Below are 27,907 nucleotides of genomic sequence, written 5' to 3' on the forward strand. Positions count from 1 at the left end.
TCAGCTAGAAGCAGTTTGGCCATTTCTTCCTAGTGTCTGGCATCAACAGACACATTTTTGCCCAGAGTACTGCTGCTCCCTGGATGCTTTCTCTTTTTCAGACCATTCTCTGTAAACCCTAGAGATGGTTCAAGGATATCTGTCAAGGAGGAATTATTTATACAGCCAGATCACACACACATCAAGCAAAATGCAATAAAAAAGTAGTAAATATAGACAAAAAACAACCTTAATATTGAGAACATAATGAGTTATTCAAATACCATTGGAAGTTGGGACAAATTAGTTTTTGAGTCTATTTGTCCTGTGCAGTGGCATACAAGTATCTGCAACAAGGTGGAAGGAAAAGTCTTTTTTGATAAGGGGTAGCTAGGATCAGCCAGAAAAAAAGGGTCTTCTTCAAGATGTCAACCTTGTACAGGTGACGAAGATCATTCAGGTTCACACGTGCGATTTTACGATACATTGTAACTATACCTTGAAGTCTGTTTTTGTTCTTTAGGTTCAGTGACCAGTATGACAGTTGTGTGGACAAATCCCACAACATCAGCGGCTTCTGAAACTACTCAGAGCAGCACGTCAAGCATGCCACATTCAAAGTAACTTAAATAAACCTCTTACCCATTCTGATGCTTGATTTGAACTTCAGGAGGTTGATGTACCTAACAAAGTTTGTTGTCGAGTGTATGACCACGAGCTGTTAGTAGAGCCCGGCCAAAATTTCTGCTAAAATGTGATGTGAATATCATTACAGTTTTGCTTGAGCTTTTTTTAAAGTCTTTTTCAACTATTGAGTAAGTTGACTAAAGTATTTTGCTTGTACGGTATGAAGGTTTCAACGGCCTTAAAGCATATGCTGCTGTAAAACTTGTATATAACTTTCAGCAGTGGTGATTTTTGGAAGAGCTCCTGAGCCTGTCCAGTGATTTCCATAACAGAATCGTGCCCATTTTTAATGCAGTGCAGCCTGAGGGCCCCAGTGTGTTTGAGACGTATTGCTCTCTTCAAATTCAAAATGAGCTAATATTTTGAATGAAATAGTAAAATATCTCAGTTTAAACATTTAATATATTTTCTGTGTTCTGTTATGTATAAAATATGAGTTTATGAGATTTGTAAATCATTACATTCTGTTTTTATTGACATTGTTCTTCATGCCCCAACTTTTCTTTAGCTTTGAGGTTGTAGAAACCATAATATGCTGCCTGTCTGTCAAATAATGTGTACTTGATGTCAACACATGCAGCTTGGAAACCCATTTTTCAAAACAGAATTTTCCACAGAGAGGGTTAAAGAGCACCGCTGTATCAATACAGTGGCAATATTACTGTTAGACACTCGACTAAAGTATTTTGCTTCTACCCTATGAAGTTTTCAACGGCCTTGATGCCAATGTTTGACCACTTTAATAGTTGTTTCAATCAGGAAATAAGCCCAGAGCAGGAATTCTTTTGGGTCCAAGAGCAAATCATTTTTTCTTGTTTATTCTTATTTTTCTCCCTTACTGTTTGTGAAAATACATATAAAATACACATGAAGTTTCTGAGATTCTGTAAGAGTTATTGGGTTCTTGCTCTGAAAGTGTTTTTCGAAAAGATATTGTTTTGAGAGATTGCAAAACACTTTAAAAAGTAGTTTCTGAAATCTGTTTTTTGCCAAATTATGTTGTGTTTTTTTGTCTAGGGTTCTAATTATCCATGTCTGCAAATCCTTTGGTAAACAAGGAAAATACCAGTTGAGAGGAAAATACAGTTTCTCACAAAATACCTCCCGAAAGGCATTAGAAACCACAAATTGTTTATATCTCACCGCGTAAATGTACGTGCTGGTGGAATACTTTTTTGAGAGTTCTTTGAGACTTGTTAATAGTTTTACTTAGAAAACACAAGTGTGCCGGATATCCAGGACCACTTAAACTTTAATTTCTATGCAGGAGTGCAACAGCAATTTCATTTTGCTTATGTAGCACCCTGTCTATCTCTCTTCCTCTCCTCACATTTATTTTACAGCGTTCCCCCCATCTCTCGCTCCCTCCCTCTCCATGCCCTTTCAAAGCAGAGAGGCTCTTTGGGCTGGAGTGTCAATTAATGAACCTCGTTGTCTATGTTAATGAGTAGTAACATGCGTGCGTGGAAAAGGCCAAGTGAGTTGTTCGTCTGTCACAGTCCCACTTGGCGCGTCATACTAAGATCATTCTGGAAAGTGGGTGTGTTTGTTTTTTCCAGTGTCTCTTGTCTTGCCTTCCCACTGCCAGTAGAAATGGTAATATCCTATAGTTAATGCCACCTTATGAGACTTTCACAGCTTTTTGAATGTTAAGCACTTTCTTATTGAATTGGATGTTTGCTAATAAATCACATGGTGCCGGGGGTTGGCATGATTCACCCTCTGCTTCTCTCAGGGTAATTCTACCATGCAACACTCAGGGGAAGCAAATTTGCATCCTTTCCATGACTAATTTAGCTGTTTGCTTTCACTGAACTGGTGTACACACCATATATTTCGCTCCCCTTTCCTTTCCCCTTTCGTTCTCTGTTTCCTTTTCTTTCTCTCTTCACCCCTTTCATTATGGTTCCCTTTTGAAACGCTGTCAATGTGTTATTTTTCAGCCATCCATAACATGTACCAATCCTGTCACAAAATAATGTTTTATTGGGTTTAGTTCTGTCTGTAGTTCAAAGGAAACTGCAGTTTAGTTGTGATGATCAAGTGTTGAACATTAAAAGCTTTTTTCATTCATGAACTCCTGAAGATTTTGGGAGAATTAGGAGGGGATGTGTCCAAAGTTGTCCTTTCTCACTTGTTGCACACTACCTTGGGTAATAGTGAGATGTTCTCACTATTAGAAAGACTAGGTAACCTAGGTAAGGCATGCAGGAGAAAGGACATGTACTGCCCACTCACTCACTCACTCACTCACTCACTCACTCACTCACTCACTCACTCACTCACTCACTCACTCACTCACTCACTCACTCAGGTAACTGTTATCTTCTACCCTGGCTTCTACTGGGCATTTCACAGACTCTATTCTGGTAAACTGGTAGGACTTTTTAATGTCCACAACAGCTGAGTTGGACATTTAAGCTCTTATTTGCGGCACCACCAGCTCTGTGAACAAATAACCCCTGCAGAGGGCTCAAATATAATCTTCCTTTCAAACTGATATTCAGGTCAGGCTCAGGTTATACAATTGAGTGAACCTCAATTGTATTACCTGAGCCAAAACATTATGATCTCCTCTGGTGTGGTTGCAATTTAATGGATTTAAAGTCAGAATGATATTCATGGAATGGAACTTCATTTACAGAAAACCTACACTCTTTATTAATTCATTTATTATTTATGAAGTCAGGCCAACATCATGTGCTATTGCATTTTGAGATTATTTTATAATATTGAAGTTAAGTGGCTTACATTGTGGAAAGGTGCTGTGGAAAACCAGGGGTTGAAATGGCATTAAAACTTTTAAATTGATGTGTTTCCTTGTACCCCCATCAAGACGAAATGACAGCTGGACTGAGAATACTGCACAAAGTAATTAACTACATTTCAAAGAGGTCAAATATTCTTACAAATGAAATTATTACATTTAAAATACTTTTACAGAAATTGTCATGCTCCAAGCTCTTTGATCCTGTATTTTGAATTTTGTTTTTGGTAATGTTTCGTTCTTTTGGATTTAAGAAGTGTTTATGTTCTGTAGTTGCTTGAGTTTAGTATTTCCTAGAGCCATGTAGTTTTGTTATTGATACATATATCCTTTTGTGTTCCCTTTATATCTGTCATGTCTCCATGTTTGTTTGCCTTTTTGTCTAAGTCAGGTTTGCATGTCTTAGTGTGGGCCTCAGTGAATGCGTTTCTTCCCGTTTTATTTTGATGGTCTGTTTCATGTGTGTGATGTTCAGTTTTGTTTCCCCTGTCTCGTCAGTCAAATTCTGTTCCTCAGAATGTGTGTTTTGTGTGTTGTGCTGTGTTCCCCAGGTGTGTCCATTCTGCCGTATCTCCCTCTCTGTTCTTTGTTGTGTGCTCCCACATGGTGCTTGTAGCCTCCATCAGCCTGTTCTGTCAGTCTGTTCTAACCAAGCTTAGCTATTTTACTTGCTTTTTGTTTGCTTCACCTCTTTTCCAGTAATAGTGCTATGACTTTTATATCAGAAATTCACAGTTATTTATTTATTTTTTTAACCTGTCCCGTTTGGTTCTTTTGCCATCAGAATTATTGTCTAAAGGCGAAGAAAGATGCCCAACGGATTTACTTTACCAAATTGACCATCCCAGCCTTGCCGTAATGGTCCATTTGATTCACCTTTTATTGTTTATTTTATTTTCACTTGCTGAATACGGGACAGACTTAACTGGGGAAAGAAAGGGAGAAAGAAAGAGGGAAAGAAAAACAGCGGGGAAGAGGGACGGGGAAAAAGGGCAAAAAACCAAAAACCAACAGAATAAGCAGACAAAAAAATACATATATATCGATCACCTGGATCACCTGTTGAGAAAGAAAGAGAAAGCAAGCAGAGGAAAACGAGAGTAATAAACAACATCACAATGATCTATGGGAATATGACAGTAAATACTAAATATTAAACATTATTGTGCAGCACGTAAGATCGACAGCGCACAGTGTGCTTTGAGGTAAGAGCCAAAAGGGGTGTAGTTTGTGTGTGATCACCTGTGTGTACACCTGTGAGCATGGACGCGCTTGTTTTTGTTTGTTTGTTTGTTTGTTTGTTTGTTTGTTTGTTTGTTTGTTTTTTTTAAAGGTTCCTTCATGTAATGATCTGGTAGAGGGTGTGGGGGGCCACTGCCCCGTCCTCCAGGGCATGACGCAGGTATGGAGGAGATCAAAACTCTAGACATCCAGAGGCCCCCAGAACACAAGAGACCAAGGAAGACCAACAGAGGGGCAGCTGCGTCACTATCCCAGAAAGAGCTGAGGAGAGTCCCAGATGAGGGGTCACTCAGCAGCCGTGGAGCAGAAGCCAGGGGGGGTTGCAGTGACGTGCCCGTGAGCTCCGCCGGCAGCCAGCTGTGCCAGAGTGACCGAGCCCCAGGCCGAGAGGCCGAGGGCACCCCGCCTCCGAAGTGGCCCGAGCGAGCCCCAGGCTCCAGGCCCCGATAAGCAGCCGCCAAGGAGTGAGCCGGTGTGTACCTGGGCGCCCACCCCCGGACACAGAGAACCACCAACGCACCGATGTCTGAGGGCGCCCACCACCGGCAGGGGAAGTGGTGGGGGAGATAGGCCTCCAAACCTTGAGGGCCTGAGATGTCCCCAGAGAGGTGGCGCCTGATACCCAACCTGACATATAGACACAGACATACAGGCACACACAGATACAAACATCTATTCCCACCCTCATGCTCTCATAGGCAATTATTCCACACTCAACCAACGCGGAGACAGACATAAAGAGACGCTGTACACACAATCACTCTCCCAAGCTGCACTCTAAGAACCGGGTCTGGGTACCCTTGCCCCTGGAGGGGGAAACTGCACCCAGACCCAGGTGGTGTTACCCTTTTCCCTGCGGTGGGAGAAGCAGACCGGCGGCACCCTGCGCCAGGACCGGGCCCCATACACCCACCCGCCCACAACCCCGCAACACACCAACCAGGACCCAGGCCCTGAGGCCCGGCCAGGGCCCCAGCCCAGAGACGGAACGCCCCAGAACCTCACGCCCATCCCGGACCCACCCAGGGCCAGCCAGGCTACCAGGTCAGTAACCCACGTCCGTCAGCACAGACCTCCCTAGCCCTGCTGCACGCAGCCACGAGGAAACCGTCACCCAAGAGCCAACAGAGCCCTTAATTGGCCATGACCGCTACCCCGGGTTGAGCCCCCAAGGAAGATGCTCCCGGGAACCCCCGATGCCCTAAGCCTGTCCCTACCCCCACACCTATCACAACAGTGAAGGTGGGACCAAACTATGACCCCCACCCCACTAGGTGATGGAGCTGATCAAAGGAGCCCAGAGAAATTGATCTGATGTGGTGGCAGAGGCTGTATCAAGACTAATGTGATCTAATAGATAATTTCTATATTGGTTAAAATTAAGATTATTTTTATTTTTCCAGTTCATGAGGACTGTTTTCTTGGCTATGCATAGTGCAGTGAAACCATATGGGCTATATTCTTTTCCGTAGTGACATTATCTAAGCTGCCCAACAAACACACTAAAGGGGAAGTTGGAATGTTACATTTCAGACACTTTGGTAAGTCTTCACATATCTCGCGCCAAAACTTCTGAACTGGTGGACAGAACCAAAGAGCGTGGATATAATTGTCCGTGAATTGGTTTGGCAGTGTGAGCAGTTGTTGGTAGACGTAAAGCCCATCTTGAACATCCGATGACCTGTATAGTGCACTCTATGTAGTATTTTGTATTGAATTAATTGAAGACTGGGATTTCTAATTAGATGAAAGGTTTTTGAGCAAATCTGAGACCAGAAGTTTTGGTCTAAGTTAACTGATAAATCCGCTTCCCATTTTGCAATAGGAAGTGATATTGATTCATCTATTTTAGAAAGCATTCTGTATATTTTGGACAGTAATTTGGGGGTTTTAAGAGTCAGAAATTGAACCACACTTGGTGGTGTTTGTAGTTCATCTTGACCTGGTTTAAATCTCTTTTTTACTATGGATTTAATTTGCTGATATTCTAAAAATCTTTTCTTGCTGATGAAAAAAAAAAAAAAAAAATTCACAGTTATTCTCTAAATTCTTTAAATGACAGCAGCAACATTATTCATCACACTTGCAGGCATCATAATCTGTAGGACCACTATGGTTCCTGAATTGTTTTGATGGGGGAAAGTTTTAAAAATATTCCCCTCTCTGATGCTTTTTTCTCCCCATAAATTGCACCCTGCCTTTGTCGTTTACCATTAAAACAGCTGGAACGTGCCAGTGCATGCCAGTGCAACTTTGATGCTAATATAGTGATTTCTTTCATCTTTTTTATAGCATCCATCCCCAAATTTAAGTTTTGCTCAGCTGAATTCTCTGAAATACAGTGACAACAAATCTAGAATCTCAGATCTGCTTTCGTGCTGAGAGTTCATATAAACCATTGTCAATTATATGGGAACAATCCACGAGTTCAGTCATTAAAAAACTAAATCAACTAAGTTTCCAGAGTTGGTATACCTGAAAGTTGGATTAACTAAGCCAATTTATATTGCTTTGTTAATCTCTTGCTTGCTACCCAGCAAAGTGACACTTCCATTGGCAATCTTTGCCTGCTAAGCTGTGACTGGTCAGCTGATTCTCCGAATGAAAGAGCCGTCATTGGGCACAACATCAGAGCTGCTACACGAACCGTAAATGTGGGTGATGGTTCAGAGGTCTGGAACCAGGCTAATCTGGTAATACAGATTGAGGCAGAAATGCCACTTTTTATGGTTACCTGTAGTTTAATACATCTTGTGCACTGATCTGAAATGGGGGTTATACCACTGACTAGAACTGTGCTTGAACTGTCCAATATGGGATTAGACAACCAATCAGGAGTAAAAGTGTATGGTATGTAGCTATGATGTAATTATATGGTCTGTTAGGAATTTTGGATTTGTCTGTTCACATGTTAAACCACAACACTCTTACTGCAGCAGCAACTCCAGTGGTACAAAAAGTACAACACCTCACAGTTAAGGCAGAAACCTTACTGGTTTGGTAATTGAGGTGAAATTACCCCCTGTTACTGCTTTGTTTCATGGGTCGATCTGTTACGATGAAGACAAGTTTATTGCTTTTACTTTAAGAATACATTTTTGAGTGTCCCTGAAACTTAAGCTTGGATCTAATCAATGCAGCTGCTCTCCAGGTGATCCAATAAGAAATCCAGAGCACAGCAATAACCAATAACCTCTGACCCCGGAGGATTATTGGCCATGCATTTTCTCCGGCGAGTGACGTTCACTGTGGTGTCAAGTGTACTCCACAAGGCTATATATGTCACTGCTGTGAAATAAAATATGTATGTGTGTGGAATAAGGGTGAAGACACTTTTCTCTGTGGACAAAACCTCATCCATGTTAATCAGGTTTTGGCCCCTTGGCCATTAATGATAATTCAGGTGAGAGGGGATGTCACCACCAAGCTGTTAAATGCTAGACGCTCCCACCCATCCCTTCCATCCATTCGCACGTCTATTGGCCATAATGAGTGCTCACCCCAGCCTCGCCCAGCAGCCAGAAATTGGAGTCATGATTATGAATTTATATGAGTGTTTAGGAGTGGAGGTGAGCCTAAATGCCACCGTTGCTTGTGGAAAATGGATTTATTTAGGCTGATAGTTTTTCTGTGGCGATTTGTGAACGTGTGGGATCTTGTTGGGGCGGATAACAGGATTGAAGTAGGCGATTAGAAGTTATCCTTAAAAGTAATTCTTTTCTAAGAAGAGGAAAAAATCATATGTGAGAAATTACCTCATTGTACAAAGGAAAGATTTATTGCAGTTGCGCTGTGCTCAAGGCATTTAGTTAATTTTGTGGGAATCTTGTTTCGCTTTTCCTTTCATTACATGAAGTTTCCTGACATGATCATTAAAGTCTCATTTCAATCTGTTATATGGGAAGATCTAATACTAAGTTTGTTGTGCGGAAATTATGTCAAACATCATTCTGACAGAGACAAAGCAACTCGTGCAGGGTGAATTGACAGCTGCTTTCTGATTTATTAAATAGCAGAGTATGACTGCTTTAGTGCCCAACAACCATAAAGGAAGTTATTACCATCATTTATCATTCTAACCATCAAGTGAAGGCTTTCATATCAGTTTTGCTCTCTGATGTTAAAGACGAAACAGATAATATCTGCTGCAGGTCCCACATTGCCCTTGACCCCCTCTTACTTTTTAGGGTTGCTGCCATTTACAGCTCTGCTCTTTTTCAGAAATACCACGTAACCTGCACAGCTGTTGTCCAGCTGTTGTGCATCTTGCACTGTTTCTTTCATACCTGTATTACAAAGTTTAGAGTTTGAGCTATGGTTTCATTTCGTCTGAATTAAGAAAATAAATTCAGATTAAATTTAAAGCTGAAAAAAATATACACAGTATACTTACACACACACACACAGCCCTGTTGGCGAGCAGGTAAAGGATAAGAGAAGGAGAATGGAACACTGTGCTGACTTCTCACGGAAAAGTTGTTGCCTTTTTGTAGGTGTCATGCAGTAGTTTTCACTATATTAAAAAAACAAAACATTTACACTTTATTAAAGTTATTTAAAGTTCAGACCCAAGTTAGACCAAATTAAGCAGTTGACTGTAAGTTATCTGAATGCGTGAGCAATGAAAAATATGTCAAGACAGTTCTCCCAAGAAGTGAACACCAAGATGAAAAATGAGGTGAAACTGTTACAGTAATCATTAACAGAATTAAACTCTGAAGTTCTGCGAGGAAATTATGTCTATATTTCTTCCATTACATCTCAGGAAGCACAGTGCAATGAGAGATACTGCCTGGCTGCTCTGCCACCACTGACATGCAAATGAGTACACTTTAAAAGGTTTCATAAACTGCTAACTTAACAAAGTGATCTAATTGCATTGCATTAATGAAAAATGTTATTAATCATAAAATTATTTACTGATGTTATTTTTCAATCAGCCATTCTGTGCATTTGGATTCTAAAAATTTGTTCAGATCAACTTTTTTACGTGCCAATTCACAGAAAAGGTCTTTACTATATTTTAAAAAGAAACCCAAAATTTGCTTCCTTTGAGCAAGTAGTACATGGACAATAGGAAAAAGCCCTCCCTTTTAAGAAAGGACAAAGTGAGAACAGATATAAGTGAGGGGGAAAGAGAGAAGATTGAAAGAGAGGTGATCAGTGCATCACAAGTCCATAGCATCAAAATTATATTTTAGAGCCAGACCTAGCTATAAAAAGAAATGCATATTTTAAGCTAAAGTTTAAAGGTGTCTATGCTGAAGGCTCTGCCTCCTATTGTACTTCTAACATATGATAAAAGGCACTATGAGGTCTTTAAGATATGATAGGCATGATTGTTTAAGGCTTTACATGTGAAGGATTAGGGATTTAATAGGGAGACAATGAAGACAAAAATAAGAACTCTTCCTAGTCCTTATTACCGTCACCTTAGGGATTTTAAAACTAGACTCTAGGTGAAAGAAGGCAGGCTTTCACCTGCATGAGGAGAATGTGTGATTTTAATGATATTAGTGTACACTAAAATTACTCCAAGATTCCTATATGTCAAGTAAATGGTCAATTTGCTTCTGAGGTTTTCATAGCCAAATCCAACTTAAGGGTTTTAAGGCTTTAAGTTCAAACAACTAATTTGTTTCATCTGGCTGCATAGATAATTATAGCTGATTGTCATCTGCATAATGGCTAATAGACATGTATGCAGTCCTTTTCAAATATATTACCTCAGGGAAATATGACATACTACAACAGTGGCATGTGGAACCCTGTGTAGAGGAATTTTTATTACATGAACAATTCTAATTACCTGAGAGTGCAGTTTCTTTGAGTTGTGAAAATGCATAGAAAGTGTTGTAATTTCTGTTGTGTGCAAATCAAAGATGTGCTTGTAAATCATCCAGGAAATATTCCAGCAATATAAAACTGTGATTACTTTTTGAGGACAGCTTGTACACCTGTTTACATCCTACAGCCCCAGAGAATAAAGTTGTATTTAATTCCTATTTATCCCAAATAATTTGGTGGCAAATGAGACACACTTAGAGAGAATTTGGATGTACAATAGACAGGAGGACAGTTTTTGAATCCAGTCCATTAGTGGAAAACATCCAAAAGTTGAGCGCCAGGAATATTTAATCAGAATTGAATCTTGAAACTTTCAGCACATGAGAATTGCTATTTGGTTTTTGTAATTCTGAGCTGATCTATCAGTTCAATATAGGCTCTTTTGTAGAACCACAAAATGTCTCTTGAAGCAGCAAATTATTTCCAGGTGTCAGACAAGCGGTGGTTGAAAAAGTATTGCTAAATTGAAAATTTAAATAATTTGTACATCATGTAGTATTGCCACGTAGTTGTTTTGAGAAAAAAAAATAACTTCACAACTAGAAAACTGAAAGTCTCTCAGTTTCATCTTATTGAAAAACTTTGTCCACTGTGATCTCCTATGTTCTTTGTCTCCTCTTTTCCTTCCTGTATTTTTTTACTTGGTCTTCTGTTCCATTAGTTGGAACTGTATTTTAGTGCATCCTACAAAGAGCAAAAATGAGTGTTACAGTAAGATCGAGAGGCTTTTTTCTGTTGTTATAGAGACAGAATGACACTGCTAAGACTTGGCCTTGAATCGCAAGAAAAAATGGATGTTATAGAGTACTGGGAATGTTAAAAGAAAGAGATAGAAACCACTTGAAGATTCCAGAAATTAAATGGAAATGGGAAACATCAAAGATGCCAGATTTATGAAAAAAATCGTGCCCTAGCTTAGAAAAAGGAACAGCAAGCCACTTCGAAACAACTATATGGACAACAGTCTGGAGGCAAACTTCGAGAGCCAAGGCTGATATAGTCTGGACATGTGTAGAGGAGGGATAGTTCATATATTCATCAATGGATGCTGTATATGAAGCTACCACGCTGGAGGAAATGAGGTGGACCACAGAGAAGATTTATGGATGTAGTGAAGGAGGGTTGGTGTGACTGAGGAAGATGCATGGATAGGGTGAGATGGAGACAAATGATTCACTGTGGTGACCTCTAAAAGAACCTGCAGAAAGAAGAAAGAGGCATCATACTATGAGCACCTGTTATGCTTACAGAGATGTTAGATTATTAATGCAAACAAACTTTTGTTTTACTGGTATGGCAGCAGATAAGCTTGTATAAGGAAAAAATAAGCAATGTTTATTATCATGCTTTCGTGATACTACCACATGCAGAAATAGCACATTTTAACCAGAAAATATGTGCTCTGTCATTGTGTACCAAAATGCATTCCTGATGAGCTGCTGAGAAGACAATCTCACGGTCCACCTTCCTGTCAGCTTTTCTCTCTTGTCATCTGGCCACTGGCTCCTGAATTCTCTCTTCCTCCTGCTCATTTTCTGCCCTTCACACGGGCTTGCTCTTTTTACGACCCCTTGTTTCTTTCCGCCTTTTTCGCCTTGGGTGTCTTGCTGTCTCTTCGGCTTCATGTTCACGTTCCAATCCAGACCACACGCATGACTTTTCTCTCCTGAGAGCACTGTGCTTTCCCTGGCCTTTGACAGTGAAATGACACCCCCTCCCATTTCTTAGCAGGAGATGCTGGCAGTTAAAGATGAGATAACAAGAGAGGGATTTCAAACTCTTGTGCGCTATCATCATCCAACCATTTCAACAGATATCATCAGGTAACTAGAACATAATTTGTGGTCATGCACAACTACACGCATCCGTGCACACACACAAACACACTTGTAGCTTCTTTTTGTCCTTGAAAGACATGTCTTAACATTTGTTAAGTTTAATAATGATGTCTGGAACGAGACCACATGTGTGTCTAGTGGTTCCTTCAATAGTAGTAGCACAGTTGTTGATCATCTTTGAGAGAAGGTTTTGCCACCTCACATTTGATGCTGAGATTGTTCTTAAGGAGAGTTTTCTTTAAACTACTGTAAACACTTTATTACATAAACACATTAGAATCTTATGTCCAGCTTCTGCTTTAATAACCAACCAATATTGTGAATTTGGAACACAATTATCATTTAGTGTTGTTCTTCTCTAATTGTATATTAACAACATGTCCACTTGTTCTCACTAGCATTGATTTCGGGTTATTAAAATTGAACACGGTTCTCCTGGAACTTTTTGGGTATGCACACAGGGTATGTTCAATAACAGTGCAAGAGTTTGGATAATAATGTAGTAATGCAGTTCACTTTTGTTTTCTCTTCCACATAAGTTTAGCTAACCTGGGGATATTATTTACCACCCATCTGATCATTTCACCGCTTGATTTTTTTTTCATTATCTGAGTTATTTTTAGCTGTTTGTTACATTCGCACAGCTTAAACTTTGTGAACTCTTGTTGATGTGAAATGCCACCTCCTCCCTTTCGAAAAAGCAAAACAAAGTCTGTGTTGAATATCACGAAGGCTGTTTTGTTTCCCTATACTTATACTCTAAAATCAAATAAATCCCTAATATACAATATAAGTAACATGCACACTTTAAAGTGTAGCTGACATTTGTGCATCATTTTATGTCCTTAAAGTTGATTTCAGTGTCTTTTGGTGTTGAGATCATTTAAATCCTTTGTGTACGTGATGTTTAATCACACAAATGTAAGACTTTACTGTTTTCAAAATGCATTATTATAATAGAATGTTTCCTTTTTTGCACTTTGTTGTATAATAAGTATAAATCTTTGTTCTGCTAAGTTTGACATTGGCTTTGCAACATTTCTTTAAAAAAATATCGTGCCAGACTGCCTGCTTTTATTCCACACAAGCTTGACGCTGCAGACATCTGAAAACAAGACAGCCTTCTTAGGATGACTGCTCCAAGGGCTCACAGTAATTCTCTGTTGCAATCATTATTCTAGCCACCTTTATTTCATTTTCCACCAACTTTATTAAAGCAGCAAAGAGCAGTGGTTGCCAGAGATATTATTCCACAGCTCCATTTGCATAAAAAGCAACAGGGTGTCGTATGAGTCTCGGCAGAGCTCCCTTGCATATTTCTGATGAATAAAGTGTAGGTATGCAGATGGAACCCTGCAAGTAAATTACCCCTCTAGATGGACACAAGTGTTAATTAGATAGAGCTCAAATGAATTGCAGGATCACAGCATCACTTAGATATATAATTTGTATAGTGAACAACTGCTAGCTAGTTAGGCAGATAGCTCTGCAATATTCTGCATTTTTAAAGCCCTCTTGATATGTCAGAATATAAAGGAAACGTGCCATTTGATGGATCACTGCTCTCCTGCTCTCACCTCTGTCCTTGATCAAATGGAAATTTTGCTTGAAGGTGTCACTGTAATTAGCGTCTCTGCAAGTGTGGGGAAAGGGACTGTGGAGGGTGTGGGAGGATGAATGCGTGTGCATGAATGTCAGATTATTTTTTTCATAGCTTTCATATTATGAAGAGCAAATCACATCTCTAAAACGTGTAAGCAATCAGGGAAATTTAAGGTGAAGCTTCATCAAAACAAAAAGTTAAAGTATGGCCAAAGTAAATGTTGGACATGTTGTACTGATGAATTTACTTTCTTTTTTACTCTGTGTACTCCAAATTTTGCTTGATTACTTTGACTTCCTTTACAGATATGATGACAAATTCCATTCCTTGCAAATTGTAAGCAAAAAAAACATTGCGTACAATTTCAGAATCATAATTTGCAATCTCTTTATTAATATGTTAGGGAAGCTTACGATTGCGCTTTCCCTCACTTCAAAACACATGCAAATGACCTTTTAATGATCCCAGGGAAAACTGGATGATAACAGGATGTAACTGGAAAAAAAGTGTGTGAATAAGAAATTAGCAGGTAATAAACATGACACAAACGATAATTTAATCACTACAATATTTCAGGCGGAATTGACTGAATGGTACTTGGAAAAAAAAGCTTTGGTGTTCCTGTTTTGTCAGTACGGAGCATCTAGGAGGATTAAGAGACTCAGAAATGCTACCTGAAATGTGACACAAACACGCAGTGATTTCCATCTGTGAGTTATGCGTCACTATGTACAATTGTCGAGAAGATCAAAAGACATCTCAACTATTCACACTGTGGCTGATTTCTCTTGACAGTTGACAAGTAACCCACCTCCTTCTTCTTCTCTGTTTTGTGTATTCTTTCTTTAAGTTTCTCCTTTCTTGAACTTTTCATGTGTGAGGCGTTTGAATAGATGCATTAACCACCGTAGAGTTAAAGTCCTCCCCCTCCTTCTCGCCCGCCTGCCTTCACTGACAAACGTTTTCAAAATGAAAATTGGGAATCCTCTCCCTACTCTTCACATTCATTTTCACTTTTCCCTCACTGAACATCTACATCTTCGGGGAGAGGATAAAGGCATGCATGCAGGGAGATGAATGGTTTAATTTAGATTCAAATTGCATAAAGTGGGCTAATCGGAATAGCTGACAAAAGCTCTGTGACGAAGAAGTGATAACCTGCAGGCTGCTTCCTTATTGCAGGAGATGGGAGTGAAGTGCCGGGCTGGTTTACAGGTCTAATTGCATGACTCAGTGTAGGGAGTGGGAGACTGACATGGGAGGAAATATTCCTGTGGGATTTAACACTTTCCATGATAAGTCAGAACTCAGCATTCATTTTACTACTTTTACAAGTCAGTTTTTCACAGATAAACTCTCCTCATGTCTCCTTTTCTCACCTGTTTCCTTGTGGTCTGTTTGTTTGGACACTTAAAATTCATTATCTTCTATTTGCAAGTGCAACTTTTTTGTTTTGTTTTTGTTGGTTACGTTTGCTCATGAGTCTGCAACATCAGTCTCTGTCTCACTTCAAATCCTAAATTTCAGTCTTACATTAGATTTTTAGAATAATGAATCCAATGTTGCAAAAGTAAAATTCCTGAGGATATGTCCGGTTACACTGCGTTTATTTATGTTTCTGCAGGGATTTATATGGATGGAGATTAGTTGTTTATTTTTACATGATTGTTTCATTTAGTTCAGCTCAAGTTCTGCAGTTCTAAAACAGGATTAACATTACTTGAGGATATAAAGAATCACATATTTCCCTTGTTCTTTGGATGAATGGATGGATGGATACTAGAGTAAAAACAGTTACAAAAAGCAGGAACATTTATTATATAAAACATCAACCAACAGAAGCTCAAATTGCCCTGGAGTAATATACGTGTTTAAACTAACACTTCATCCTATGAGATGCATAACAGCAGACTGCAGTTTCCCTTGTTTTTTTTAAATAAATTGGCCATTAAAGATAATGCATTTTTGTATATTTTGTAACCTATACAAGGCGGATGATGAATAACATGACAGTTTATTTAAAATAGCCTAGTAAATAAAAAAAGACAGAGTTGTCGTTGCATGGAGACTACAATGAAGGGTGCTGAAACTGTCCTCAGTGATAAATTGAAGAGAACTGTGATACACAGCATCAAGGGGCTTAAGAGTATTGGCAGCAAATTAAAGTAAATTACATCTACATAGAGAAGGACTGGTGCAGTCTTTAACCCACTGCTGATGCAGTCCTTAAGCCCTGACACACAAACATAAATCTCATATTCATGCCATTTGGTGTTATTTACTCTTCCTTTGGATATCATTATCTCCAAACTTCATTGTGAAAAAACGGCCCATAAATCGGCTTAAAAATCTTAGGGGAAAAAAGTCTTTGTTGAACCTGCCTGGCACTTGTCACATTGTTAAAGTAATCCAGGGATTGTTGTTTGTACAGCAGTGGGTACTTTGCAGTCAGGAACTGCTAATAGCTAACATGGCATTCTTTTAATGGTGCTTATTAAAAATATGAAAAATCTCACTAGTCAGATCCAGTACTTAAAAGAATTGTAGCACCAAAGATGTCTCTGCTTCCGCTGGCTTTAATTATAATAGCAGTGGTTTCCCAAACACACCTACATGCCAGTGTTGGCATTTTTCAGAATCATTTTTGTCTTTTTCTAATTTTCTGCTAATTTTTTTTTGATCCACCTACAAATATAAGAATGTCTACCAGACAATATTTAAATGACAGACTGGGGGAAAAAACAGGAAAGAGAATAATTGAAACTGGAGCAGTAATTATTACTCCAAAATTAGCAAAGAGGGGACATTGTGCACTCCTTTTGGAGGGGACACAGTGGGGTACCAGGGGAGGGGTGGGGGTGTTACTCTGCCTTCTTATGGTAGCAGTTACCTGGCATTAACATATGGCTTACTTTACTATACGCCGATGAGGTTGTTCATATGAAAGTGAAAAGTTCTCATTCTTTTATAATATGAGATGACCTATGAAGAAATGTGACTAATTCAGTAACAAACATTTGAATTTCAGTTCTTTTAAATCAAATTCAGTAATATGTAGCATGGAATCACAACAACAATTGCCTTAAGGTGCTTCATATTGAAAGGTAAAGACCCTACAATAATGACACATTTACTACAATGAGTTTTTAATGTAATATGACTAAACAAACTGAGTAGACCAAGAAATTCTAAAGCTGCTGTAGAGTAATACCAAATATTAAAAGTCCCTTACATTGCTGTGCAAAGTTCTTGCGGCACCTGTTATATGTTTTAATTTTGCTTTATATTTACTCTTTCTATGATTTGATGATGGAAACTCTTCAAATAAAACATTCGTATGAAGATGACTTGTTAGCTGTTTTACAAATACTCTTTCACAAATCAAAGAAGGGTGACGATTAGTCAATAATTGGCTAAGACAGTTGAGTCAAGTGATGGTTTCTAAGTAATGGTTTAATTACCACCAGCTCAAAGGCATATGATACGTAACCCGTTGGTAGAGATAGTTTGATCATATTTAAGATCAAAGCATTATTATTGGTAGGAATGAGTTCTAACAGACATGTTGATGGTTGGGAAGTATCAAAGTATCAAAGCTAACTCAGAAAGATCAGACGCTGGATCAGCTTAAAGCGCCTGATTTATCTCTCGGTTCTTTTGTCAGGTTTTTTTGGATTTTTTTCCCCCATTTCTTAGTGACACGACTTTCAGATGCTGTTTATCTGTTGTAGACGGTCTTTTAGACCTGCAGCTTCTTTTGTCCTCCACTTGTCCAGCTTCCTAAATTCTTCAAAAACACAAAAAGCTTTGGTATTTCAAGGTTCTGGTTAATGAATGTTTGGGAATCACTGCCAAATGTGGGTATTTTTAGATTTAGTTAAAGAAATTGGAACAGTTTATGAGTTTCTGTGACAGGCAGATTGTCATGTTAGTTAGTTTGGTTATGGATGATATTTTCTTTTTCATGCCTTTCGTTAGTATTTTGAGTCTTAGTTATTACTTCCACTTTCTGGTTGCATTAGAGTTTAGATGTTCAGATTTATCCTACTGTGTCAAGTTCTCCTGTGTCCAGTCTTCTAGTTATGAATTTCCTGTATTATTTTGGTAATCATGTATCTTCTGGGTCTTGCATTTAATTTTATTTCCTGTCATTGGCTTAATTAGTTTCACCTGTGCTTCATTTCCCCTGCTGTGTCTCATTCCTCTGATTAGCCCTCAGTCTGTGCAAGTGTGTGTTTATAGACTTACTCTAGTCTTTTGGTCTTTGTCTGAATGCTTCCCTTGTGACTGCCTGCCATTTGGAGTTGGAGTTTCTTTGTTGTTTTGCTTCATGCACTTTGTACTTTTAGAAACACGTTTCTACCATCATTAAAATGTGTATTTTGAGTTTATCTGCCCGTTTTGGAGTTCTTCCGTCAAATTTCTGCTATTCCTGTGACAAATATGCAATATAAAATTGTTTTTTTGTTAAGTTGTCTGTTCTGTTATGACACATGAACAATTCATAGGTCAGCATTAACAAACAAGCAAAGTAAATAAACTCCAAACACGTTTCTCTAAAAATGGTCAGGTAAACGGACTTGTCTAAGAGGTTGGGTGGAAAAAGTAGCAAGTGCCCAAAGAAAAACTATGAAAGACCTTCACAAAGCCTGGACAACTATTGCTCATTACCATTTGGAGAAAGTACAAGAATTCCTGGCTCAGTGGAACAAAAATGTAAAGACATTTGCACAGTACAGTATATTCTTGCAAAACGGGCAAAATCTTTTCCATAGCCAGAGTAAATTTAGCCTCACATCAAAAAAAGTAGACAAATTAAAATGAGAAAATATGGCCGATAACGTCTATCACAGTGAATGTTTGCATTTATAATTTACAGGGAAGTAATTAACAGTCTGTGGATTATTTTTCTAATGAAGGACGACTTTTATTTCCAATTATCCCCACAAAGTCACCTCGTGTTCTCCTGAGCTGCAATAATAACATAAGTTAGTGTATTTAGGATCCTGTAGGAATAATGGTTCATTTTATCAGCCAGACTGAGTACATTAGATAAGAGGCTAATGTGATCGTTTGAAGTTCTAGAGCAGGTTAACCGTGGACCATGCTTTAATATGAGCATTGGCTCCAGACTTTCCAGTGGCTCCTCTTTAGAACCCAGATATACCAGTAGCTAGAACACTCTGTTCTGCAAGTCACTTGAGATATTGTTAGTTAAATTACACACTTTTCTTGTAATTAGCCCAAACTGTGTAGCTTGTCTCTTAGTTTACTCAGTTCACAGCTGTCTGTCTTTCATATTTCAGGGAATTGTGTACTTACAAGGAATACCTTATTGAAATACACAAAAGTTTTGTTAGAAAAAAATCATAATGACAGCTGACAAAGACAAATTGCTTACAAGCTTAATTATTCAGACCTCAGCTCTGAATGACGAGCCTCCACAGTGGAAGCAGGCTGGCAAACAGAAGCGATCATGGGAAAATTTTGGTGATTTTCACTTTGACTCAATACACACTAGTCATTTAAAAGAAGATGTCTTTCAAGCACCTTACAGGTTTCTGTCTGTAACATATATTTATCAGTTCATCCCACCCCTTCTGCTATAGCCAAGATGGTAACCTTTATTGCATTGCATGAAGATACTTGACATCAGTTTGAACACACTTAAGTACTTATGTGGCAAGTGTCCATATGGAGGTGTGCAATTTTAAAAAGCAGTACCACAGTGTTTTCCAACATCCACAAATGGTTGAGTCAGAGCCAAATTTTGGAATAAAATCGCAGTAAAAAAGGCTGTTTTTCTTTTTCTTATTAGTGTCTTGTTTAATCTTCTGTTCCTCGATCCTACTTGCTTTTCTAACCCCGACAGCAGTGTGTTTTCTTTCTAGCATGACAACGATGGCTGTGTTGTCATGCTATGAACATGACTCCCAGCTTTCCTGACTTTATCATTAATACTTGATCCCTTAATGATGCTGCTTTGGTATTTCGGTACACCATACTTGCTATAGCTCAAGATGCCATCACACCTCTTTGTTTGTTTATGTGATTATGCAGAAAATACATATATTTGGTACTGCTAAGTTAGCAGATTTATGATGGGGAGAAAAAATATTCTCCAACTTTTGGAGTATAATGAACATACAGTGAAGTTCTAAGTGTTTGTTGTTCAGTGTTATAAGTACATTATTGATATTACTCTAATGCATAATACACAATATGCAACGTAATAGTAATATATATGCCTTATTTGTACTTGTCCACCTGTATTCTTGTTACATTCAGCTGTACGGTATACATTATCTATATATATATTTATATGTGTGAGAATAATAATGATGGTGACTGATAGGTACATTTTCATTTCACTTACTTAACATGCAACATTTCTTGCCACTAAACTGTATTATGTTCTCCATATGTGAACTATTCTGGTGTAGAATTCTGTTTTCTCTTCTATATGATGGTGACTGCAGTTTTTGTACCTTGGTTGTGACCACAGGAATAGCTATACCCCAAAATCTGTGCAGCCTTCCTGTCCAGCTTTGAGTTTTGGTTGTTTTTGCAGAAAAAATATGTCCAGACTGTTTAATTATAGTAAATATCATTTTAACATGTTGGTTTCTTGTTTAGTTTTGCTGTACTCACCTCTGATGTCTCGATTTTATATTTTTCTCTTGTCTGTTGTCCACCAGAGCCAAGAAGAAGACCAAGCCCTTGAACCTTAAGATCCACAGCAGTGTGGGCAGCTGTGAGAACCTGCCCACACAGCGCTCACCCCTCCACACTGAACGATCTCTGCGATCCTTCTTCTTCCCCTCTTTCATCCCTTCTACACCACCTGTTCATGCCGAAACACCCTCTGCAAGTAAGTGAACATCTTTTTTAAATATCGCACACTCATTTTTTATGAAATGACATTTTTCTTAATACTTTAAACGTATCCTTTTCATAATATACTCTACTACTACTCTGATTAGTTCTCTGGCAATGTTTCATTCCTGGGATGTTGCTCTGCTTTTAGTTGGGTCAACTCTCAGTTGGTTCATCAGTTTTTGTCACTATGCCTTGCCACCTGCAGAAACCACTCACTTTAACTGCTCTTATTTAACTGCTGAAAGTAATTATTTTTGTTAAAAATGCTTAAGTACAGCTCTGCTGGTAAATGCAACAAATGGACAATCAGGTCGTGACAATAATGACCGGAGGTTGTGTGTTGCTGCACACTAGCAGCCTTATTGGCTGATACATTAAGACATTCTGCGGAAGCCATTAGATTGAGGAGGAGATGGGGGAAATGCAGGGAAACAAAGTAATGGAAGTCTTGTCAATGAAACGGGTGATGAATGGATAACACTCAGTGTTCGGAATCCATGCAAAACTTCACTAACTGGTATAAGGGACACAGCCGTGCATACTTGTTGGTAGAGGCATGACATGGAATAATCACACATTTAGGAAAAGAAAGAAAGGAGGTGAAAGGGGAAATTGATATATGTGAAATTAATGGCATATTCTCAAATGCTAATACGTTTAGTATGACAAAACAGGTACAGATGTGCAAAGTTTGGACCAAAACTATAAGTTACTTAATAACACAAAAAGGACAAAGCTTGTAAAAATGTCTGGGTTAGGGAGGTTCATCTGTGACGATACTTGATTTCTGATAGAAAATTATTACTAAAATATTAAAAAGTATGTTTTACAATCAAATACAGAAAAACTGTGATGAAAAACAGTGATATATGAATTATTATTTCTAATTCAGATTTCTTTTTCCATTAGCTTAATAAGAGATTGAAAAACTGCTACCTCCATTTACAGATATTTGCAGCCAGAGATGCTGGCTTATACCCACAGATAATATATAAAAGATGGATATGGTCTCTGTGGTATCTTTTGGTTTGTGAAGGGATGTTTTTAAAAGTCATGGTCTAGGTGTTTTGAAACTGGATGTAAGAAGTAAATGTTGAAAATAGGCAAAGAGACTATGAACTTCAGAAAAAAGAAAAGTGTTTCCTGAGGTCATAGATTGAGTGAGCAGTGGGCTATTTTCAAATGGACCTATGTTCTTTTTCAACCAGAAGAGTTACCACATTATAATTACAAAAAAAAAAAAAAAAAAAAAAAAAAAGCAGGTTAAAGGCACTTGTGCATCGGTTTAATTTTCAAACTTGGACACCATGTCTAGCTTTAATAGAAGGCCTATGTATAGAAGTGACATTTAAAGGATTAGATAATGATTTATTAACCACAGTTATTACACAGGTATTAGCTACAGTTTATGAGCTCCTGTTAAGGGGGGATGCGTTGTTTCTTTCTAAGTAAATAAGTAATTATCTCATCATGTTGAAGAGTAGGTTTGTCCTGATATGATGATTCTAGTCAACTCATCATGCTACCTGAGCAATAGATCTGCTCTCACAGCACATCCTTTTATGCAGCTGGAGAACATTAAAGTGAGCATGTTGTAAATAAAACTGTGAATAGCCCCAAGAAAAGTGTCTTTTTTCACACTGTGCAAATCAGAACTTGCAACGTGAGCTTTAAGCTTGACCAAATAAGAAGTGGTGGCTTCTGTGAGGTGAGCACGGTTTGTAAAAACAAGACATAAATCGATCAGAGAATGGATTTACTGTTTTATTCTCATTGAGAATACTTCTATATGTCCCCTCCTGTATGTGTCGTGGGAGTGCGAACTGAAAAACCACCAAACTGCATCGTCCAAGTTAACACGGTCTGCTCTAGGCTATAGCACAAATATACTTCTTACGTAGATAAAGAGTTTTGGAGTTGGAGGAAGTACACATTGCCTTTTTTTATCCTGTTGTACTAGAAAGCATTATTAGACACGGTGGGTATCACAGCTTGGTTTGGAAACCTGCCTTTATACCCGCAATCCAAAATAAGCGCTCTACTGTGGACAAGTTTGAAGGAGTCGTACAGCTTCATACACCCTTAAGGCTCTTTGGGAGGAGTCATTGAGCTTGCTTGCTCTGAAATATCACCTGTGATTTCTCACTTTAATGTGAGCTATTTCCTTGAGGCATGCTTTGCAGTTTTCCCCAGTACAGCTGACTGTTAGAAAGACTGTTTGTGCCGGTGTCAATTACACTAAATGCTGAAGGGCAACATCCAAGTTCTGTTTTTATGTGGAACTTTATTTATTTATTTACAACTCGAGCACTGACTGCAAAAGAAAAAAAAAGGGATTACGTCTATCTTTGTTAAATTAACTGTAAGCTTTTACAAAATCTACTTTATATATTTTATCATATTGATAACCAGGTGGAAAAATGTACTTGTTTGGTAAAATAACAAACAAAATTTTACACAATAGCTGACACAAAGACCGGCATGGCAAAATTGTGCTTAACGAAAAAAGACAGCATGAATCATCAGATCACTATTTGCTCATTGTGTTTCATTATAAATAACAGAGCAGAGAAAAAAAATATTTACAAAGTTGCCCAGAGGAATAGTAGTTCAGGAATCTGTTTGTGTGTGTGTGTGAACGCTTGTGTGAGCATTTGGGCAAGAATGCGACTGCCAGGTCAGCCAGGCTAAACATCCATCCCGTGTCTATGTTTGGGTTTATGGTATCACAGCCATCTCATACGTCAGGGCCCTCCAGCCAGCAGTGTTATTACTTATCTTGCAAGTCGTTTGAATCAAAACATGCGGAGGAGCTACGAGACTGGCTGAGGTAACCAGGACCAAACGCTGTCTGCCAGGGATGAGTCAGTGCCCAGTTGAAGCTGAGACGTCAGCAGTTTGTTTGGCTTTCTACCTTGAGAAACTGGTTATGATTACAAATATAATTCCATTACAGTGGTGTATTTCGGCTCAGGGACTCCTTGGCACTTTGTTAGGTTCTGGAGACAAGCTGCAGATAGCTTCGCATTTAATCTGCAGCTACTGATTATTGTGTGTGTTGGTCTTTATTCAATTTAAAATAATAAGACTATTATTCTATCACATTATATCTATTAATCATCTGTCGCTTGCATTTGACATTTCTACCATTCCTACTGGATGATTCCAATCGATGGATCACATCTAAGGGAGGAAATTTGTAAGCTGAGTTTTTAATGGAGCTATTTGAGTTAAAAAGCCCCAGTAAAAATAATACCATCATGCTATGCACTTCAAATGCACTGCACATGGTAAATCCACACTTGGCTGGGAAATTAAATGACTGTGTCCTAAATGCGATAAAATTGATTTATCTTACATGTACACGTTGGTGTATCACATACAGAACTGTGCAAAAATCTTCAGTCAGACCTCATTTCTTTATATTTTGCTTCCTAGGAGCTGGACTTTCCTTCTCATTTTTTTAAGAGGCCTTGAGCAATAGTTCTTCTGAAGGACTTTTTCTTCAGACATTGGCAGCTTTTTCGTTTATTTTTAGTGTGGTCCTTGAACGTGAGCATTTTTAGAGAAATGTGTTTGGGGTTAATTTTAGGATTTTGTTTTTGTTTCCTAGCAGCCTGTCACAAAAGCACATAATAAGCACATAATTTGCTCCAATTTCTTCAGTTGAATCAAGGAAAAATGTCAACGATAACACAGTGTGACAGGAATAAAACAGTATTTTTGCACAAAAAAGTTGATTCCCAAAGAATTAGCAGAAAACGTGGCATCTCGGTATAGCATGTGGTATGTCCTTAAAACAATTTTGGAAACTGGCTAGGTGGAGGATAAAGAAGAAGTAAGAAGCCTAAAAAAACGATATAGAGCAAATATATAGTATCTAAAAGTCACATAATAAAAAATTGCTATCAGTAAGTAAGGGAGTATAATAGTGTGAGTCTACCACCATCTGTAAAACATGGTTGAGGCTCTGTAATGGTTTGTCGCTGAATTTCAGCCAGTGGTGTTGAGATCTCATCAAAGTTTATGGGATTATAAACACAGAAAAGTACCATCATATTTTCTCCTGCAATACAATAACATCTGGAAAGCATCTGATTGGCAGCGGCTTTATTTTTTTAGCATGACAAGGATCCCAAACAGATTGCCAATACAGTAATAGCATACCTAGTCAGACAAACACACAATGGAACACTATCAGTCATGGATTGGCCTCCTCAGAGCCTAGACATCAACACTGAAGCAATGTGGGATCATGTTGACAGAGAACAGAACAAAAGGCAGCCAACATGCAAAGAAGAGCTTTGCAGAAGCCTGGAGAACTAGTCCTGAAGACGACTTAAAGAAATTACAAACAGGCTTGCCTAAGAGAGTTCAGGCTTTGTTGAAGAATTAAATAATTACTTTCAAGCTTTTTATAATTGTGCAAACTGGTTTTGCCTTATAGACTGTATTTACATTTATGTAAAACATAAAGAAATGAGGGATGGCTTGATATTGCACAGTACTCTAAGAGGAGCTATTTTGACTCATCAGAGCATGAATATGGCAGGTGAAATAATGTTTTTTTTAATGCAGTCGGGTTTTAGTAACTGAGTCAGAAAGCAATGCCAACATGGTCATTATTAGGACTCTGGAATTGGCTCACCTAAATGGAAGGCACTCATCATTTATAGTATTAATCACAGCTGTGCTTTTCATGCTATGGTATGCCAAAATGTCTGCTGTGAAAAAGCTCTATTAGCGCATAAACTCCTGTAACCTCACATTATCGCCAGGATAGCTGAACTGCCAACATAACAAAGAGCTGTGAAAGTGTAATGTTGCTTCTTTGGACCCGGAGAACACAGCGTAAGTGTGATTGCAGGTTTAAAGGACTATTTTTTTTTTTAATCTTGTCGCAGAAAGTTTTCCTGATGGAAAAAAAAGATAAAAGTCTGCTTTATTTTTCATTTGAAGTTGTATTGTGATGGGTTCTTTTCATTATCCGGTGAGGTAAATTGCTCTCTATAATGATTTGATGATGAACTATTTTATCCTGTTCTAAATTATGTCTAATTACTGAAAAACAAGTGGCTCTTGCCAGGCAAACATTTGTGCCCAGGGTTCTGCAACTTCATTATCCACCGATGCCTGTTCAAGAAAACAGAGAAACAAGAAAAAAAGGGGAAGATTCTTGCTTCTAAAAAGTGAAATTATTTACTGACGTTTTGACACGTACACTACATATAACCAAACACCTACACGCAATAAACATTAGAATGGCTATGCTAGTGAGACTTAATTTTCTGGAGCTCTTGTTCTTGCTCCAGGTGGTATGATAAGTCATTGTTTGTCCAATCTGAAAAGTTATGATAGCCACAGAGGGACATTTTTGTATGGGCAGCTCACCTCTAGTGCCTCAGGCTGTTTTGAGTTCACACAGTTGGCTTAGATAGACTCCCTGGCTTGTGATGATGCCTTGTGTCCACTTGGAGATCCAGTACAAGCGCTGGCAATGGACCAAAACACACGCCTGCTGCAAAACTGATGTGTGTATTTGTGCGTGAGTAAGATGGAACGAGAGAGGGAGGGATAGAGAGTGTGGGAGTCTGAGAGTGTGTGCTTGTGGATATAAATGGCTTAAATGTTCATGTGCTTTGTACACAACTCACTCTTTTTAATTCTACATGTTTGCCAGTGACGTCACCCACTCTGCCTAACCTTGCATAGATGCTTTGCAGTTGCGTGTTGCGTCACAGATCTCCTAGCAACCAAATGTGGTACCACAATGGAGGTCCCTTTGAGAATTGGCAAATAGATAAGGGCTCTAAATAACCACTGAAATTAAAACAGCGTGAGGAAAACTGGCTATCTAAGAAGAACAGTTTAGTCGGTCTCAGTTTAGTATTCTAGGAAAGATACACAGCCATTAGTACATGAGATTGAAAAGACAGATGTTGACATGATGACTCAGGCTTGGAGAGTCATCACTTTGTTGCTTTGTGGCTAGTAAAACTTACCAAACTACGTTTTTTTTTAACAATTGTTCTTGTTCTTGATCAAAACCAGAAAATCTATAAATTTTAATTTAAAAAAATAAATACTGCATTGAAAGAAGGTAGAGTAGTGCAGTGCCCTTTGCCCTAATACATATTTGTTTCCCTGACTGCAATTTATTCCCCTTTGCATGTGTATGTTCTCTTTGACAGTCTGCAGACATGCAATGTTAATTGGTGATTCTAAAATTTGCTGTAAGTGTGGATGTGTATCTGTTTTTGGCCTCTCAGCCAATGCTCCCCTACTGTTTGTTGTTTGTTTGTTGTTTAAAACTATGTACTAACTTTTCATTTAATTGTCTTGTCCTGTACCATCTGACTACTAAGTAAAAACTGCTTTCCAGACTGTAAAAGCTTGTTAGCAGGATCTAATTTACTTTCAATCTGGCTTGAAACTTTCTCATCGAGGTCTTACCCTGAAACTCTGAAGATGGGTTCATAAACACTGGTCAGTTAGTGTCAGACTGATCCGTGCTTTATATTAGCTCTAAGGTGTTAGAAAGAAATGCCACAAGTCAGAGGAGTCTTTCTTAACACTGTGGGTACAAAAGATCCCACTGACAGCTCAGTTAATCTAAACAAAATGGTTTAATAGACAACTAGCCAGCAGGATAATGTAACAAAAACAACAGGTTTTGAGAAATTGAGAAAAGACTGATATGTGCACCACAGAAGCATTCCCCTAATTTAATTGGTTTATTCAATTTGATATAAGATGGAGTGGCACGTGGGAGGCATAAGGGCTCAGTTTGCTCAGCAAATTTTTGTATTTACTGAAACAAATAGCTGTTGCTGTCAGTGTTTTCCAAAAGCAATGGGCCTTGACATGGGTGCATAGGGACAGAGGGTGGAACCTGAAAGCCTTTTGTTGGCTAAGATTTGCCTCACTACTAAAACATGCTGTGCCTGTTGGTTGGGTTACTTGTCTGCGTGCTCCAAGAAGCTCGAGTTCTCCAACTGAGGAAGTCTTTACCGAGCCATAAGACCTCCAGGCATCATCTGTTCTCCCATCCCTCCTCCCTCTGCC

General features: G+C 38.6%; 1 protein-coding gene across 2 annotated transcripts in view; it reads left to right on the forward strand.

Annotated features, from left to right (window-relative positions):
* Window positions 1–27,907, forward strand: part of ksr2 (kinase suppressor of ras 2) — a 112,105-nt gene that overhangs the window by 40,985 nt on the left and 43,213 nt on the right. For both annotated transcript variants that reach the window (XM_039620449.1, XM_039620450.1), the window contains one exon: window positions 20,662–20,834. In XM_039620449.1, coding sequence (XP_039476383.1) covers window positions 20,662–20,834 — 173 coding nt within the window. The remainder of the gene's footprint in view (window positions 1–20,661; window positions 20,835–27,907) is intronic.

Source organism: Oreochromis aureus, linkage group 12, assembly GCF_013358895.1.
Source record: "Oreochromis aureus strain Israel breed Guangdong linkage group 12, ZZ_aureus, whole genome shotgun sequence".
In the NCBI taxonomy this organism is placed as follows: domain Eukaryota; kingdom Metazoa; phylum Chordata; class Actinopteri; order Cichliformes; family Cichlidae; genus Oreochromis; species Oreochromis aureus.